Consider the following 20260-nt stretch of genomic DNA (forward strand, 5'->3'; position numbering starts at 1 on the left):
CACGGGGGTAAAAGGAGGACCCCCCCCAAAAAAAAAAAAAAAAAAAAAAAAAAAAAAAAAAAAGACAAAAAGGAATATAAAATTTTACTTGCTCACAATTGAATCAATTTATTGTTTAAAAAAAAAGAAAAATCTTTGTTCGATGTTAACTACTTTAATGGTAAAAATCTAAAGTCTCAACAAAACACCAGAGTAATATTACTAAATAAGTGAGCCAATGTGCTTACTCTGTAAGAAATGTTTTCTCCTCCTTGATGTGAAAGCTGACTAAATTCTCTGAAGTATTCATTATATTTGTTTTTATTTCCAGCTATATGACATATACATTTATTTCCTCTTGCACTTTTTAGCAAATATGAAGACATATAAAATAATGATACTTTGGAAGTATCTCTCCTAACTTACAGAACACTATTGCATATTATTTTTTTCATTTACTGAACTATGTCACTTTGGCATAACTAATGGCATGGTGCTAAGAGCTGGGTTAATACCCTTTAGGACTAGAAACTACATCTGGCTACATTCGTATTTCAGTTAGTAACTATTCTTCCATTAATAACTGTGGACAGCAACTACTAACCTCATGCTTTTCCCATGTAAACTCCATAATATAAACTCAGTCATCCCATTAGACATTATCACAAGATCTTGTACTTGTTCTCAAGAGGACTCAGAACACTTCTAATTATTATTTTATGTGTATGAGTGTTTTTCCTGCATGTATGTAAGTGCGGCCACGTCATGCAATGCCCGTAGAGGTCAGAAGAAGATGTCAGATCCCCTGGAATGGGAGTTATGGACAACTGTTAGCCACCATGTGTTAAGAGCCAGGGCTCTTAACCTCTAAGCCGTGCTCTCTAGCCCTAGAACATTTTCTTAAGTCCACACTTGCTTCTGCAATTGTTTATTATTGTTTGAGCCCCATCATTCTCTTCAGACCAAGTTCTACATAAAGAGGCAATGCTGCGATGAGGCAAAGCTGAGGTTCTGTGCTTTTTGAGCAGACCTTGTGCTAGCAAGAGAATAACCTAATGTTCTACCATAATGTTATTCTTTCATAGTTATAACAATACAATGAGCCTTGAGAAATAGCAACCCCCCCCCCAAAAAAAAAAGATTTCACAACAAAAACAATTAAAAAAAAAGCTCACGAAACTCAAAAAAAGAAGAAAAAATATAGATACCTTATACTCTTGATCTGGAAGCATACTGAGTAAGAAAGTTACCATCTTCTGGGGAAATTCATACTTGATTGTCCAAAACAATAATTCTTCTAGAAAACTTTTATGTTTCAAAACATCCATTATGGATTGATCTGTGTAAGAAAGAGATAATTTACTACTCATTGATTTAAGTTGCTCATCTCATTTAAACCTTACCATAAAATATAACAGCCCATCAAACAGACACCTGAAAGTATTGACAAATCAAGGACCCTTTCATGAATGGACTGATATGTCATTAGTAAATTAGGTTTGTGTAATTCCCACACTGCATAAATTACAAAACATTTAATCCGAAATTTTTAATATAAAGTCGTTACTAAAAAATTACCTTTTTTTGGGGGGGGGGTCTTTTTGAGACTGGAACTTACACTCGCCAAGATCCACTTGCGTCTGCCTCCCAAGTGCTGGGACTAAAGACGTGGGCTGCCACGCCCAGCTGAATAATTGCTTATTCTTTTTTTTGGTCTTTTTGAGACAGGGTCTCCTCATAGCCACAGCTGTTCTGGAACTCACTATGTAAATCAGGGTGGCCTTGAACTCACAGAGATCCACCTGCCTCTGCCTCCTGAGCGCTGGGATTAAAGGCATATGCCACCACGCCTGGCTTAATTGCTTATTCTTAAACATGGCCATGTACCTAAAATTTCCACTAAGATTAAAAATTTAGGTTTAGCATTCCTAATCCAAAATCTAAAATGCAGCTGGGCATAGTAGCTCACACCTTTAATCCCAGCACTGGGGAAGCAGAGGCAGGCAGATGTGTGGGAGATCTAGGCCAACCTAGACTACATAACAAGTTCCAGGCCAGTTGGGGCTACAAGGAGACCCTATTTCAAAAAAACAAAATAAAACAAACAAAATCTAAAATGCTACTAAATCTGAAATGTTTTGAGCAATATAACTAGAAATGCAAAAATTTCATACCCTAAGAAAGGTCTAAAATCTGAAACTGGCCCTAAGAATCTTAGATAAGGAATACAATCTATAATTTTCTTACAAGAATATTCGTGGTACAAATTTAAAATAATATTTTAAGCTAAAGCCAAAGTTATCTAAATTTTAAATTTTTTTATTTCAAAAGAACAGAACTCTTTAAAGGATTCAATGGCATCAATTTTTATAGTATCCTTCCTAGGGTTAGGGATTTAGCTCAGTTGGTAGAGTGCTTGTCTAACATGCAGGCAATCCTTGAGTTGATCCCAGCACCGAATATACCAGAGGTGGAGGCAGGAGGATCAAGGTCCTCTTCAACTACAGAGGAACAGCCTAGGCTACATGAGACCCTGACTCAAAAAGAAAAAAGGACTCTCACAAATGAGGAACTAGTTGCAATACAATTACTGATGCATTGTTTACCCTAATTTATTATTTTGTGGGAAAGGGAATAAAAATATAGTCCAAAAAGGAGACATACGAATGTGCACTGGGCCCAAGATGCCTTCTTCATGCAAAAGGAAAGGGGGAAGCTTTGTTCCTTTTAAATACATACTCCAAGGAGATAGAGTTACCCACCAGAAGACCTTCTCCTAAAGCCACTCTCAGAGGGCTAGGCTGTCTCTTGCAAATCTCTGCATCCTTAATCAACAGAAAGTCTCATGTGTATATATGAACTGTATATTTTTAGTAGTTTATCCCTCTTTCACTCTCATTCTCACTGATAACTCAGTAATTTTCTCCCTGAGTAAGGACATCAAATAATATAAGGAACTTGAGCATGGTGATGCACACCTTTAATCCCAGCAGGGACAGATGGACCTTTGTGAGAGCAAAGCCAACCTGGTCTACATACAGAGAGTTCTAGACCAGCTGGCTACAGGGAGACCCTGTCTCAAAAAGACCAAAAATAATAATGATAATAAATAAATAACAATAATAATATAAAAAAATCAAAACAACATAGCAAGTGTTGAACTGTGAGTAAAAGGTTCAGTGACGCTATGCAGAAGCTAATATTGGATGAGAGATTTGAAAAAAACAGGATCACACTCATCAAAACACTTAGGTACCGCCTTAATTACATCACCGCTTAAGGTGTCTTGGAAGATAACCTTGTGATTTTTCAATAAACCCTAGGCCAAAAGAGTTCTATTATTGAACAATGTATTCATAACACCCTGCCTCAAATGAGTCTAAAAGAGTAACAAAGTTCATTATGTCATTACCCTCCCGATTCTTAGATAAAAATGTATTTAAAGCTTGAGTTATTAGATACAACTTTAGTCCAATATTTTAATTCACAGCTTAATAAGAAAATGGCATCAAAATGTCTGCATATTCTGGAAATACTATGATTTTACCACAAAAAAGGCAAAAATATCACTGATCCTATAGTGCTGTAAGCATGACTAATATATAATGGCAGTTAGCATATGAAACATAATTATTGGGGGCTAGAGAGATGGCTCAGCAGTTAAGAGCACTTGCTGCTCTTGCAAAGGACCTGAGTTGAGTTCCCAGCACCCACATCTGGCCATTTACAACAGCCTGAAACTCCAGCTCCAGAAAATCCACCACCCTCTTCTAGTGTCCATAGGGCACTGCACTCTAGTGCACATACCCCACACACTCACACATACATATAATTTTAAAAAATAATCTAAAAAGCCAGGCATGGTGGTACACACCTTTAATTCCAGAACTTGGAAGGCAGAGGCAGGCTGATCTCTGGAAGTTCAAGCCAGCTTGGTCTACACAGTGAGTCTCAGGCCAGATGGAGCTACATAGTGAGACCCTGTTTCTAAATAAACAAATAATATTTTAAAGAAAAAATATATAATCACTGTATGTATCTCTTTATTGGAAGTGAGGTACTATAATAATTTTTCAAATCTCATTTTTTATTTATAAAACAGAAATTTCTTCCTTCTCAAACATTCCATTCTCAGAACATGTCAATGATTTTAAAACATAAATAAATGGTACTTGCAAGAAATGAGATGAGGGGCTGGAGAGATGGCTCAGCAATTAAGAGCACTGACTGCTCTTGTAGAGAACCTGGGTTCAATTCCCAGCACCTACATGATGGCTAACAACCATCCATAACTCCAGTTCTAGGGAATCTGATGCCCTTTTCTGCCCTCTGTGTTCAACATACCACACAGGTGCACTTACAGACATGCAGGCATCATACTCATACACATAAAATTTAAAAAACTAAAAAAAAAAGAAATGAGATAATGAAATACAAATTTGAAAAATAACAAAAGCAGAACCCAAGAGAATTCAATAGCAGGAATGTAAGAATTATAATTTAAAATTGGAGTACAATCCACAGCATGTACCTCATGTACCTATACCTAATATGATTCTCACAATTCACTTAGCATATACATGACTGAAAACTTCAAACTACCAAAAAATAATTAAAAACAAGCCTGTACTCACAGGTATTTCTTTCACAAAGCTGAACAAAAATGAGTGCTATTAATATTAGAATTCAGTTCTGTCTCTGCAAGCTTGTACTAGCCAAATTAACAACCTGCAGTCACTCTTATTAATTGGCATGCACTTAAAAGGAAAGATACACTAACATTGTCTAAAATCAATAAAACAATATAAAAACCAAAAGAGCTGTGGCATCTATTAAATTAAACTAGCTGCAGCTATGTAAAATTTAAGATTTTTCAACTTCAGGAAGGAAAAAAACAATGTCCTGGTTTTTGTTTGTCCACTGGCTGGTTAGTTGGTTGTGCTGGGGACAACACAGCCAAGGTCTCACACATGCTAGGCTCATTATCATTCTTTTTTAATATTTTATATATTATTTTTATTTTATGTGTATGAGTATATTGCCCACATGTATGTAAGTGCCATGTTGTGCCATGCCCACAGAGGTCAGAAGAGGGCGTCAGATCCCCTGGAACTGGAATTACAAACAGTTGTTAGCCACCATATGGGTGCTGGGAGCCAAACCCAGGTCCTCTGCAAGAGCAGCCAGTGCTCATAACTGCTGAGCCATCTAAAAAAATCCATGTGGTGCAATGCTGAAGGAGGTCAGAAGAGGGCGTCATATCCCCTGGAACTGGAGTTACAGATGGTTGTTAGCCATCATGTGGGTGCTGAGAATCAAACCCAGGTCCTCTGCAAGAGCATCCAGTGTTCTTAACTGCTGAGCATCTCTCTAGTCCTTATTGTTGTTCTTAATGGTAGTCTCAATCTTGCAAGATTTCCATGTGGTGCAATGCTGAAGGAGGTCAGAAGAGGGCGTCATATCCCCTGGAACTGGAGTTACAGATGGTTGTTAGCCATCATGTGGGTGCTGAGAATCAAACCCAGGTCCTCTGCAAGAGCATCCAGTGTTCTTAACTGCTGAGCATCTCTCTAGTCCTTATTGTTGTTCTTAATGGTAGTCTCAATCTTGCAAGATTCTAAGGTATATGCTATGCACTTTTTGTGTAATACTATGGAAATACGGTTAGCTTTCATTGGTCAAGTGTGATTCTCAATAGTGCCTAAACTACCTTAAGTCAAATAGTAATAAGAGTTACTTTTTGGTAGGTTTCTAGGAATGATTATTTTGTAGGACTCATGGAGAAAACTGAATTCTCCACAGAGGGACATCTAAGGAAAGGAGTAAAAGGGGAGAAATTAATTTATTTCTGTTTGACCTTTGACTAGCATCCATAATTTTTTAAGGAGGAAATATAATAAATATTTCCTTTTAAAAAAAAAAAGAAAAGTTATTTTTTGAAGAATCACTATGTTATGTAAATGTATGACTAAGGCGAAGGTTTAGATACCAGGAGCTAAGCTCTGTACCTCCATAGTACCTAAACTACCTTAAGTCAAATAGTAATAAGAGTTACTTTTTGGTAGGTTTTCTAGCTCCCTAGCTCAAAGATCTTAGCTATCTTTGTGAACGCCCTGCACATGGCTAATTTCAAAATTAAGTTAAATCAAATAGTCAAGTATATTTGCATTATGTGCAGCACAAACAACAGGTTCAATAAATATTGTTTATCATCATTACTATTTCCTTACTACAGGCATAACTACTCCACTTCTTTTAAGTATGAGTCCTTCATGAACCCTTATTATGTGTTAAGAACTTTAGTATAATTATAACAAAATTAATACTTTACATCCAAAATGAGTCCAAATGCAAATTTGGGGCTCAGATATGATTTTGCACATTTTATAATAAAAACTATGAACAAATCCCAATACTAAAAGCTTTACTTGTTTTTGAGGTGCCCAAAAACTCCCTCCTAACAACACATTGTCCATTTCGAGCAAACGTAATAATATTAACTCTTGGCTTTGACATCACAAAGGCCAGTCAGGTTTTCTTAAAGATTAAGTTCTTTTTTTTTTTTTTTTTTGGTCCTTTTTGGAGACAGGGTCTCCCTGCGGCCCCATCTGGCCTGGAATTCACTCTATAGACCAGGCTGGCCTTGAATTCACAGAGATCCACCTGCCTCTGCCTCCCAGTTTAAGATTAAGTTCTTTATAAAACATTTTGAATAAACACAGCCAAGTGTGGTGGCATATACCTGAAATCCCAGTACAGGAGGCTAAGGCAAGAGGATTGTGAGTTCAAAGCAACATGAACACAAAGTGAGTTGGAGGCCAACCTTGCCTATATAGTGAAGCCCTATTTCAAAACTTTTTAAAAAAGAGACAAAATATAAATACCTTTGGTGCCACTGCTCAGCTTTACCCTCTTTCTCTTGCCCAAGCCTTGACTTCCATCCTGGTCCTCCTGGAGGAAACAAAGTCAGCATTAAACAATCATATTAATAAATTTATACATTTCATATAAATATAAATGTGCATACAAATTCTGTCAAATATATACATGCTTACATAATATTAACTAACATGTTTCATTTTTACATATCTACTATAATAAATGGGTTTTTTAATTTTTATTTATTTTTATTTTATGTGTATTATTAGTGTTTTGTCTGCATGTAACTGCACTATGTACACGCAATGCCAGCAGAGGGCATCAGATCCTCTGGAACTGAAGTTATTGATGGTTGCTAGCCACCATGTAGGTAGGTCCTGGAAACCAAACCCAGGTCCTCTGCAAGAGTAGCCAGTGCTCTTAACTACTGGGGCATCTCTCCAGCCTCTTTAATAAGTGTTTTAATGCTATTTTTATTAACGCACATAGTAAAATAAGCATTTTTTTAATTTTATTTATTTTTATTTTATGTGTATGAGTATATTGCCTGCATGTATGTGAGTGCACCCATGTCATACAATGCTGCAGAGGTCAGAAGAGGGCGTTGGATACACCTGGAACCGGAGTTAAGGACGGTCTGTAGGTGCTAGGAATCGAACTTGGGTCCTCTGCAAAAGCAGTCCTCTGCAAGAGTCATCTCTCCAGCCCCGATACAAGCATTCTTAATCTGGACTTATAGGCTCTTAAGCATCCCAAAATGCCAAAATAAAAAACTTTCCTAAGGTTTCATACATAATATTAAGGCATAAGGAAGCCAAAGGGGTAGAAGGAGTGTTTAACATACTAAAGAAGGTAAGAGCTGGGCATGGTGGCACATGCCTGTAGTTCCAGCACTCAAGAGGCTGAGGCAGGCAGATCCCTGTAAGTTCAAGGCCAGCCTGGTCTACACAGAGAGTTCCAGGTCAGCTGGGGCTACAGGGAGACGGAAGGAAGGAAGAAGGAAGGAGGGAGGGAGGGGGAGGGGGGAGAAGGAAGGAGGGAGGGAGGGAGGAAGGAAGCAAGGAAGGAGGAAGGAAGGAGGAAGGAAGGAGGGAAGGAAGGAAGGAAGAAGGAAGGAAGGAGGGAGAGAGGGAGGAAGGAAGGAAGGAAGGAAGGAAGGAAGGAAGGAAAGAAAGGACGGAAGGAGGGAGGGAGGGAGGAAAGAAGGAAGGAAGAGCGGGACACAGAATTGTTTCGCACGGGGCTCCTTTCCCTAGGGAAGGGAAAGATGTCGGCGGAGGGAAAGATGGACGGGAAGGGAAGGGAAGGGAAGGGAAGGGAAGGGAAGGGAAGGGAAGGGAAGAAGGGAAGGGAAGAAGGGAAGGGAAAAGGGAAGGGAAAAGGGAAGGGAAGGGGAGAGGAAGGGAGAGGAAGGGAGGGAAGGAAGAGGAAGGAGGGAGGGAGGGAAGAAAAAAATCAAATTCTGAAAAATAAAGTATATTGGAAGCTAACGTTTTTAAGTTTTTTTAATGTTTTATTTATTATTTTTATTTTATGTGTATGCATGTATTGCCTGCATGTAGGTAAGTGCACCCGTGTTGTGCAGTGCCCGCGGACAACAGAAGAGGTTGTCGGATCCCCTGGAACTGGAGTTACTGACAGTTGTTAGCTGCCCTGTGGGTACTGGGATTCAAACCCAGGTCTTCTGAAAGAGCAACCAGTGTTCTTAACTGCTGAGCCATCTCTCCAGCCCCGGAAGCTAACATTTTTTAAAATATGCTTAGGGGAAAAAAATTCTAGAATATTGGCAGGTTCTGCTCATCATGACACACACATTCATGAAAAACCTCAAACAATATGGATTAAGGAGGGGGCGGCACTAAGGGGAAAATCCCTCAAAACCTACTGAAGTTTGTAACCAAAGAAGTATATAAGCCAAAATTGATACCTGGGGATTTAATTTGTATGCCAGGAAAAAATCATGAGATAGTTTAGACTGTCTCAGAGAATGCTGGCATTATACAATAGAACAGAAAAGCTAGGCAACTCAGAGAATACACAAGGAAAGAGGGACAGAGGCCAAAGTTCTGTGAAAGCTATACATAAAAAGTAAAACTACCAGTGTACCTCTTGGGAAGGAGTCCTGGGCGCAGATGCTCATTTCTAATTTTCTTAAAATAATGCTGGGAAGGTTCCTGCTACCTTCATAGCAGAACTAAGGGACTTTTCCTCTATAAATAAATATGATTCAACACTCCTAAGCCAGGGAATACTGCATACAAATCAATAACTTCCAAACTACACTAACATCTTTTCCTTTTCAAATGAGTGTGAACCAACTGGTATTATAACAAACATGTAAGAGGGTTTTGGTATACATTCAGTTGTGCTAGTAATCACCAAATTATTTTGAACAAGAAACAATTGCCCTAAGACAAGAAACCCCAAGAAAAACAGATCAGCTCTTCAAATGTATTTCTCAACACAAAGTGGACTTTCTTTCTCTGATGAATTTACTAGACAGATTAAGAAAAAAAAAATGTGACCTCCATAAAAGGTCAAGTAAATTCATAGTTGGTTAAAACAAACTCAAAGAATGCTAATGCAGTATGTACAAAGCTAAAGGAATATGTAACATAGCAGGTTATAAAAAAATCCAAAGGAAATCTTGAAAGCCACTGTAATATGACCATTCTATTTAAATCAACTTTACAATTACAAAGCAGGAAGGGAGCACTAACTTGTCAGCCAAAGGGGAAGCATCTTAAACATTTCATTTATCCACAGTGACTCTTGTCAACACTTTAAGATTGCTGCTGAAAAGTTAATAAAAGGCCTTGGTCCGAAATGAAGGCACATTACTCACATTAAAAGAGTCCCATCACTAATACATTGATTCAGATCATGGATTCTTAAAAAAAAAGAATTTACTAGATAGATTTTTTTAAGCTACATACAGCAAGGAATATTAAATAACTAAAGGTTCATATTTAAAAGGGTGTCATATGGAAATAAAAATAAAGATCTAAGGTCAAAATAAGAACAGTATAAAAGTTATACTATTTTGAAAAATATTGAGAACTTTTGTTTGAAACAGGGCCTCATGTAGCCCAGCTAGCCTAGAACTTATAGCTGAAGATGGCCTTTAACTCCTGATCTGTCTGCCTCCTTCTCAAGTGCTAAAATTACAGGTGTAGCACCATCATGACCAGTAAAATACAAAGAACTTTTTAATTCTAACAACTATCAAAGAAGGGATCAAGCTGTCTCAAAAGGGGGTAAGCTCCCAATCTTTGGAAGTATTTCTAGAGAAGTTTACCAATTCTCCAATTCAATTCATCAATGCTGTAAAGTTTATTACTACACTGGAAAGGAAATATATTAGATAGTTCTAAGACCTTTCCCACCAAAACCTTATAAGATTTCCCCCATACATATCCCACTCTTCACCATTAATGTAATTTCTAACAAATTAAAATTCCAAAATTTCCAAAAATAAATTTACTTTTCTTTCACCTAATTCATTTTTGAAAAGTATTTCTACCTTCCAATTTCAATAATCCTATTTTACTAGATGTTTTGGCAAATGAGATTTATTTTTATTCTGTATTGACTAATAGCAAGAAGTCAGAGAACATCTATACAGATATCTCAACATTTTATTTTTCTAATGATTATTCTCAATTATATAAGAATATGCAAGGAAAAAAAGAATGTAAGCGAACAAGCAGAAATAATAAATACTGGTTATCTCCAGATGGCAGAGCTCAAAGTAAATATTTTTCATATTTTTTTCTACTTTTTAATCTCTCCAAAATGCACATTCAGATGGTCATAGTTTCACAGAAGAAAAGCGTTTTATTTCATTTGTATTAACAGCGAGGTAACTCAAAGTCACAGAAATTAATGATCTGCTTATAGTACACAAATACACATTGTTTATGGTAAATGATTACAGTGAATATCTTTTCTTAAAAAGCTGTCTTTAGTGGCTGCAGAGATGGCTCAGCAGTTAAGAACACTGGCTGCTCTTGTAGAGGACCTGGGTCAGTTCCTAGCACCCACATGGTGGCTAATAACTGTCCGTAACTCCAGTTCCAGGGGATCCAACACCCTCTTCTGACCTCCTTGACACAGGTGCATTTACATACATGCAGGCTATACACATAAAATAAAAGTAACAAAAAAAAATTTAAACTGTCTTTAAGCTGGGAATGCTGGTAAACACTTGTAACCCCAGTAGTCAAGAGGCCGAAGCCAGCCTACATCACATAACAAGCCCCTGCCTCAAAAAAATTTTAAAAAAAGTTACCTTTACCTAAAAATTCCATTTCTTTTGGGAAACTCTCTAAGTATAATTAGGTTCATTTACATATAATGCTAGTGATATTGAATTATCTGATGGTCATAAATTTAAACAACATAGAAATTTATATTTTAGCCAGGCGTCGTAGCGCACACCTTTGATCCCAGCACATGGGAGGCAGAAGCAGGCTGACTTCTGAGTTCAAGGTCAGCCTGATCTACATAGCAAGTTCCAGGCCAGCTGGGGCTACAGGGAGACTCTGTCTCAAAAAAGACCAAAAATAAGTATACTTTAAAATATTTCATAAAGTTGTGCTCCTAGGCCAGGTATGGTGGCATGTCTTTAATCCCAGCACTTGAGAGGCAGAAGCAGGCATAACTCTGTGAGATGAAGGCTAGCCTTGTCTACATAGCAAGTTCCAGGCCAGTTGGGGCTACACAGTGAAAATGCTGTCTCAAAAAAAAAAAAAAAAATGCTCTTGATTTTATTTTTGGTTCCATACAACACAAACATTTTTCTCTCATTTCAGATGAGCTACACAGAGAAAGAATAAGAAGTAACAGTATGAAGAGTATCTCGTGTATAAATAGCATGCTAAGCACACAGTGTTCTGTTACTCTGGGGACAGCAGAGACAAGTGGCTGACACACTGACATGACTGAAGCGAAGTAGACAGCAACACAAACACTCATTCAGACAAAACTGAAAAAATTGCTGCAGTTCAAATCTGTTCCTTCATTTTTTAAATGAAGGTTAAATTAGATTGCACACAGTATCTTCCTATTTGAATTTTCTGTTGTTTTGTTGTTTTGGGGGGATTGGGTGTGTGTCTGCGTTGCTGGGGATTAACCCCAGGCACAGGTGTTCCACTACTTAATTACAGACCCAGCTTTTAAAATATTTTTTTAATTGTTACAACCACCTCTCTATAGTAGTAATTAAGATGCAACTATACTCTTCTTCCTTTACTTATAATCTGTTGAATTAATAGATGGAAATCATTAAGAGTACTGGCTTAACAATCTTATAGGCCTACAGGGTAAAGGTGAAAAAAATTCTAGTTTTCACCAAATCCAGTTCTTCACTAAATATCAAATAGGAATACTAAAACAAATTTCCTTACTTATGCCTACAGTTGCCAAAAAATAAAAAGACTTTAAAAGCCTTAATGCAAAAATTTTAGGGGGGTGGTTCTTTGTGAGACAGGGTCTCTCTTTAGCCCCAGCTGGCCTGGAACTCATTATGTAGACCAGGCTGGCCTTGAACTCACAGAGATCCACTTGCCTCTGCCTCCTGAATACTGGAATTATACACCTGACCAAAAGCCTTAATGCAATTTTTAAATATTACAGGTACTCTCTCTAAGGAGATTGACATCTGGGTAGTCTTCCTCTACCATGCTCTATCTTATCCTTTCATCTATTTCCTCACTAATTTACATACTCCATACTTTATTAAGTTCTTATACTCTTAATCACTTTAAATATGCCCAAAAGTAACTTGGAAAAAAGTTCAATACAAATTTAAAATGTCATTAGCTTTTGTGGGTGGGTGGAAATTTTTATATTTCTCTCTAAACGAATCACAATAAAACTCAACACACTGGGGGCTGGAGAGATGGCTCAGCGGTTAAGAACACTGGATGCTCTTGCAGAAGACCCAGGTTCAAATCCCAGCACCCACATGGCAGCTAACACCTGTCCGTAACTCCAGTTCCAGGGGATCTGACAGCCTCTTCTGTCCTCCGCGGGCATTACACGACATAGGTGCACTTATCTACATGCAGGCAATATACACATACACATAAAAATAATAAATAAAATATTATAAAAAAGTTTAAAATTAAAAAAAAAAAACTCAACACACTGTGCTGATGATATCTAGTTCCCAATGGATTTTTTTTTTTCAATGCAGGTCAATGGTCTTAATAAAATTATGTTTCTCATTTAAGAAAAAATAAAAGTCCAGACGGGCATGGTGGCTCACGCCTTTAAATCCCGGCACTTGGGAGGCAGAGGAAGGTGGATCTTTGTTAGTTCAAAGCCAGCCTGGTCTACATAGTGAGTACCAGGACAGCTGGGGCTACAGGGAGACCCTGTCTCAAAAAAGACAAAAAAATAAATAAATAAAAGTCCTCGGCCAGGCCTGGTGGCATACACCTTTAATTCCAGCACTTCGGAGGCAGAGGCAGGCAGATTTTTGTGAGTTCAAGGTCAGCCTGGTCTACATAGCGAGTTCCAGGCCAGCTGGGGCTACAGGAGACCCTGTCTCAAAAACACCAAAAAAAAAAAAAAAAAGAAAGAAAGAAACATGAAATTTAAAATTTATAAGTGTCAAGACTATAAACAAAAGTAACAAAGTAATGTTTTATAAAATATAATCAAAATTTACAGAAATATAATTAAAAATGTATTACTAGTAATACAAAATTTCAAATTGATCTATTTCCAAGAACTTTTTTTAAATATTTTATTATTTTTATTTTATGTGTATGAGTGTATTTCCTGCATGTATGTGAGTGCACACATGTTGTACAATGCCACGGATGTCAGAAGAGGGCTTCGGATTCCCCTCGAACTGGGAATCGAACCCAGGTCCTCTCCAAGAGCAGTCAGTGCTCTTAACTGCTGAGCCGTCTCTCTAGCCACAAGAACACTTTAAGTATTTTTCACATGTAAAGTATAACTTTACTATGATTAGAAAAAATAGCTAAATTCATATTATTTTAGTAATTCATTCTACAGTTAACTAAATTTTGGATTATATGAGTTTTTAATTTTGGTTTTGTTTGAGGTAGGGTCATTCTAGGTGATCCAGGCAGGAGCTAGCCTCAAATTGTCCACCCTCCTAACTCTTCCTCCCACCAGCTAGAATTATAGTGAATTTTAGAATTATAGAGTTAAGCTATTTAGCTGTTTTTTTATTCCACTGTATGTATGAATAAAAATCAACATTTGTTGTAGTTCTTGTTTTGTCACTAAGCAACTGTGATGTAACTCCCAGAAGCCACTCTTGAGCTTCAGTGTTGTCTAACAGAATAAGGAACTTAAGAGGCCAGAGGGATGGCTCAGCTGTTAAGAGAACTATCTGCTCTTGCAGATTAAACACACAGGTTTAATTCCCAGGACTCACATGGTATCTAACCATAACTCCAGTTCCAGGAGGCCTGACACCCTCTTCTAGTCTCCACAGGCACTGCACAACATGGGTATACTTAACATCCATGTAGGCAAAACACTCATATACATAAATTTTAAATAAATGAAAAAAAAATTTAAATGAATGTGGAACTTAAACTAATAATAACAATAAATATTTTTCCATAAATTCTACCTTAATTTTATTCTATTTTTAAATTAGAGGTGGGGTGTCTGTGCAGGTGTGCATGCTTGTGCCTACATCTGTAAAGGCCAGAGGTCAACAATGGGTGTCTCCCTCTATCACTTTCAACCATATTTTTTTGAGACAGGGTCTTTCACTGAACTTGGAGCTCATCATTCTGCCATGGTTGACTGGTCAGCAAGCCCCTGTCCTTCCCAGATCCACCTATCTCCACCTCCCAGCACTGAGGTTACAGATATGTCCCTATCATACCTGGCTTTTACATGGGTGCTGGATTTCAAACTCAAGATTCTCATGCTTTCAGAGCAAACACTTCACTCACTGAGCCATCTTCTCTCTACCCCTTAACCACAAATCTTTGTAGCTCTAAAACATCTTAAATTCTACTTTTTTAAGTTTTAAATTTTAAATCTCACCTCATCTGAAGAATCTACCTGTCCCAATGCTCCTGTAGCACCTGTAAAACCTTTGGAGAGAAGAAAAAAGCATTGTCCATCATAACTGTCATACACTGATGTACTTTAAATTCTTTTCAAGACATACAAATACCAGAAAGTTAAGTTTTATTACATAAAGACATCACATTCTAAAAGTTACCTTGGTAAATGCAGCTTTATCTTGAATAAATTTAGATATAATAAGTTGATACTTCAATAGGAAATTCCAGTGAAAACCCAAATTTAATCATTACAAATGGTATATCAGAAGGATTTCTTTCTTCTTAGGTTTAAACCCTGATTTACTAAAATACTGAGCTCGAAACGTCTGAATAGCAACTTCCACATTTCTTATGAGTCAGAATCACAACCTTAAAAAACTAAACTAAAAACTTTTATTTAAGGAAAGTGAATTTTTTCATGGCTAATCTCTTTCACTCCCTTTATCCCTCCCTCCCTTTTTTTTCTTTCCCTCTGTGGAAAGAGGAGAGCTAATCTTTTCTTTCGTGCATCTAGTAATTTATGAGTTCTTATAAAGAATCACACTGTAAATTTGTTTAACAATGAAGAAAGTTTTAAGGATCTTTTTGTTTTAATACAGTGAAGTTACTATGGTTCAAGTTAGATACTCAGACAAACCTTGAACTGCCAGAGTGCTAGTACCAGCAGATGGTTCCTGCATACCATATACAAGCTTATCCTCAGGATATGTGAGGCCAGAGCTCTTCAAAGCTATAAGGTATTTTTCATGACTTTTCTTTGCACAAGCATTTTCTCCAAGACCTAATATTTAAAACAAAGTCAAAGTCAGAAGAAAATATTCCATTCAAAATCTAAATGCAAGGCTGGATGTGGTGGTGCATACCTTTGATCTCAGCCACCCAGTAGAGGCAGGTAGATCTCTGTGAGTTGAAGGCCAGCCTGGTCTACACAGCAAGTTCCAATTCAGCCAGGGCTACATGGAGAGACCCAGTCTCAAAAACAAAAGAAAAAGAAGAAAAAAAAAAAAAAACTAAATACAGTCATCCTGTAAATACATACATAAATAAAATATGAATAGTCTAAGAGAAGAAACTACATTAAACATAAAATAGCTTTAGAGCACATTTTCATGTTTATGATTGATATAACAATCCCAGAATAAGCAGCATATTTATAACAAAGAGTGAAATCTAATAAGCACCAAAAAACATGGGGGATTATAGGCAAGGCATGATAAGGCATGATCCCACCCTTCCGGAAACTTGAAAGTCAGTGGTAAAGAAAGGCAACACAAAATGCTATAGATGAGAATTATTAAGCAAACTTCACCACTTGGTTTGGCCATCTGTGCTCTTACAAAACCAAGCATGCCAGGCTTATCCAAAGCAGAGTACTCAGAAAAAGCTTTCTGGTGAAGATAATGCTTCAGTAGAAATTTCAAATACTATAAATGAAATTACATTAAAGTCCTGTTTATACTAATATTTTATCACATTTAAGGAATTAAAAGAATAATTTAAAGTATAACAAGATAATTTATCTCCAAAGTATAGGAACATTTAGGCTCTACAATTAATCTCAGAATTTCCATTCAAGCACTTCAGTTTATTAACTATTGTTATTTTTCTTATTTTAAATACATTACTGAGAATGGAAAAATAGTAAAAGAGAAAGAGTGATAATTTAAAGTTATTTAAAGGAAAAAGTATTCCCTATAGAAAAGCCAAATTTCGGGGCTGGAGAGATGGCTCAGTGGTTAAGAGCACTGACTGCTCTTGCAGAGGACCCGGGTTCGATTCCCAGTTCCCACATGGCAGCTACAAACCATCTTTAACTCCAGTTCCAGGGGAATCCAAAGCCCTCTTCTGACCTCTGCAGCATTGCACGACGCGGGTGCACTCACATACATGCAGGCAATACACTCATACACATAAAATTAAAACGATAAATGAAATATTTAAAAAAAGAAAAGCCAAATTTCCAAAGCACTTGCCAATTCCTAGATAGTTTTGCATCTTAAATTAAGCTCTGAAAAAAAAATAAATTAAGCCTTTAATCACAGCACTTGGGAAGCAAAGATTGGTGGATCTCTGTGAGTTCAACGCCAGTGTGGTCTACATAATAAGTTCCAGGCCAGCTGGGGCTGCAAGGATTACGCTGACCCAAAAAGATATACAAAAAAAAACTTTGGCAGGGCGTGGTGATGCACGCCTTTAATCCCAGCACTTGGGGGGCAGAGGCAGGGGGATCCTTTGAGTTCAAGGCCAGCCTGGTCTACATAGTGAGTTCCAGGACAGCTGGAGCTACAGGGAGACCCTGTCTCAAAAAGACAAAAAAAAAAAAAAAAAAATTAAGCTCTGAATATTTCTGATTATATAAGAGTGTGCTAAGCTTTTCTCCTTTCTTTGACAAACTCAATAATAACTATGCAATAGAGTCTTCTGGATTTGTTGGTTGTTGTTGCTATTCTGTTATTGTTGTTTTAGTTTTCAATCTGACCTTGTTTTTTAAGAAAACAAAAACAGAATAAATAAATGGGGACATACCCCTAGTTTCAAGTTCAATATTAAAAATAACCACAACTAGTTAAGAATAGAGAAGATGGGGAGCTAGAGAGGTGGCTCAGCAGTTAACACTGTTCTTGCATAGGACCTGGGTTCAATTTCCAGTACCCACTGTTCTTAACTCCAGTTTCAGAGGATCTGATGCTCTCTTCTGACCTCTGTAGGCATTGCACGACATTGATGCACCTACCTACATGCAGACAATACACCCATACACATAAAATAAAAATAACAAAAGTTTTTTTAAAAAAGAACAAAGAACATGGGGACTCGTGAGATGGCTGGGCAGTTAAGAGAACTGGTTATTCTTGCAGAGGACCTAGGTTCAGTTCCCAGCACCTACATGGGGGCTAACAATTGCCTGTAACTCCAATTCCAGGGGATCCTGTGCCCACTTCTGGCCTCCATAGACATTGCATACTTGTGGTGTACTTACATGCAGGTGAAACACTCAAAAATAAATAAAATCAAAAATTAAAAAATAAAAAGAATAAACAACATGCAGAGTCCTGCAGAAGAAACAAGTGAGTGCTGGGGCCATAACTCCATGAACAGTTCCTAACATATACAAGGCTATGGGTTCAAGTTTAATCTTCAACAAAAAAATAATTAAAGTTTCCTGAATGATAAAAGTCATACACTGAGGAGCTAGAGTTCAGTGGTCAAGAGCACTGGCTGCTCTTATGGAGGTTCCCAGAACTCACATGACAGCTTACAACCATCCATAACTAACCCAATGCCCTCTTCTGGCCTCCAAAGGCACTGCATGCATATGGTGTACATAAATACACACAGACAAAACACTCATACACATAAAATATTTTAAAAACTAAATTGAAAGACATACACTGATTTTCATAGATGCTGTTCATCTAACTAAATGTATTTCATCAATTCCTCAGAGTAACCCTGAAAAAACTGAATGTATTCTCATCATTTTTGTCAGTAAAGAAACAGGCTTAAAAAGATAACAAAAGGGGCTGGAGAGATGACTAGGTGGTTAAGAGCACTGGCTATTCTTGCAGAAGACCCAGGTTCATATCCCAGCACCCACATGGCAGCTAACAACCATCCATACTCCAGTTCCAGGGGATCTGACACCCTCTTCTGTCCTCCATGGCAACTTGCACTTACACATGGTGCACTTGCACATATGTAGGCATAGCGTTCATACATATAAAATAAAAATAAATAAGTGAATTTTAAAAATAAAGGCCAGGCATGGTGGCACATGCCTTTAATCCCAGCACTCAGGAAGCAAAGGCAGGAGGATCTCTGTGAGTTCAAGGCCAGCCTGGTCTAGATAGTGAGTTCCAGGCCAGCTGGGGCTGCAAGAAGACCAAAAAATAAAAATAAAATAAAATAAAATAAAGAATTTTTAAAAATGTTTTTTAAAGAAAAGAAAGATGGCAGAGTTAGCCAGATGAATACGAAAGAACAGTAAAAGTGAAGGAAGACTCTAATTTTCAAACTTTGTTTTACTAGGAATTAAACCCAGGACTTCATGCATGCTAGGCAAGCACTCTACCACTGAGCTATAATCCCTATTTTTGCTTTTTATTTTGAGACAATGTCCCAAGACACTAAGTTACACAGACTGGCACTAAACTCATTCTGTAGCCCAGGTAGGTCTTAAACTTGTGATTCTCCCTTCTCAGCCTCCCAAGTAGCTTTGTCTATCAGGCCTGGCCCAAATTTTAAACTTGAGAATCAAAATCTAATTCAACTTCCATTACTAAAAGTGAACAAAGGGCTGTTGTTGCAGTTGTTCAATTTCTGAAGGATTTTTTACAAATTGTAGAAACAATAGAAAACAATTACCACCAATCATTCCTAAAATATTCAATGCTACAATAGTTAAGAACAATCAACTTGGCTGGGCATCCCAGCACTCAGGAGGCAGAGACAGGCAGATCTCTGGGAGTTCCAGGCTAGCCTGGTCTACAAATAAGTTCCAGATCAGCTGGGCTGCAGGAAGACCCTGTCTCAAAAAGACTAAAAACAACAAGCAAAAAGTATTCATTTTGTTCTCCTTCTCAACAGTTCGCAGTTTCCAAATAAAGAACCATTTATAACTTAAATAACAGATCATCAATGCATGATTTCTTTAGTTCTAAAGACAGGGTCTCACTATGTAGCCCAGGCTGGCCTCAAACTTGAAATCCTCCTGCCTCCACCTCCTGCTGGAATTACAGGATGAACCACCATAGCCACTTAAGATACGATCTTTATCCATCTCCAGTTTCATCACCAAGACTCAAACAGAAGCCACTATCACCTTTATCCTGTACATCTGAGCCGCTTTTCTTGCCCCTTCCAATTTATTTTGAGACAGGATCTCACTAGGTTACCCTGGCTGACCCAGAACTTACTTTTTTTTTAAATTTTATTACTCCCATGTTCTTGGTATGCAGGGCTGACAGCATAACTGAATTAAGCATCAGTTCTCAGAATAAAGGTTATCTTGAAAAATCTTGAACTTCAGCAATCTCAATGGACAGTGAAGGGATCACATGTGAAATCCCTCAAATAAAAACTTATTGACTTTATGGGGCTGGAGAGATGGCTCAGCGGTTAAGAACACTGACTGTTCTTGCAGAAGACCCAGGTTCGAATCCCAGCACCCACATGGCAGCTAACAGCTATCTGTAACTCCAGTTTCAGGGGATCCGACGGCCTCTTCTGTCCTCTGCAGGCATTGCAGGACACAGGTGTACTTACCTACATGCAGGTGATACATCGTACACATAAAAAATATGTGAATATTGTTATTATTACAGGTGATTTCTTTT

The 20260-nt window shown here is 37.6% G+C and overlaps 1 protein-coding gene across 4 annotated transcripts in view; it reads right to left on the minus strand.

Annotated features, from left to right (window-relative positions):
* Positions 1-20260, minus strand: part of Ubr3 (ubiquitin protein ligase E3 component n-recognin 3) — a 219890-nt gene that overhangs the window by 170861 nt on the left and 28769 nt on the right. For all 4 annotated transcript variants that reach the window (XM_029565777.1, XM_029565774.1, XM_029565775.1 and 1 more), the window contains exons 4-7: positions 15562-15705; positions 14902-14951; positions 6864-6930; positions 1188-1318 (exon numbers count right to left, since the gene is read on the minus strand). In XM_029565777.1, coding sequence (XP_029421637.1) covers positions 1188-1318; positions 6864-6930; positions 14902-14951; positions 15562-15705 — 392 coding nt within the window. The remainder of the gene's footprint in view (positions 1-1187; positions 1319-6863; positions 6931-14901; positions 14952-15561; positions 15706-20260) is intronic.

The sequence above is a fragment of the Nannospalax galili genome, unplaced genomic scaffold, assembly GCF_000622305.1.
Source record: "Nannospalax galili isolate Female #2095 unplaced genomic scaffold, S.galili_v1.0 scaffold1398, whole genome shotgun sequence".
Lineage (NCBI taxonomy): Eukaryota > Metazoa > Chordata > Mammalia > Rodentia > Spalacidae > Nannospalax > Nannospalax galili.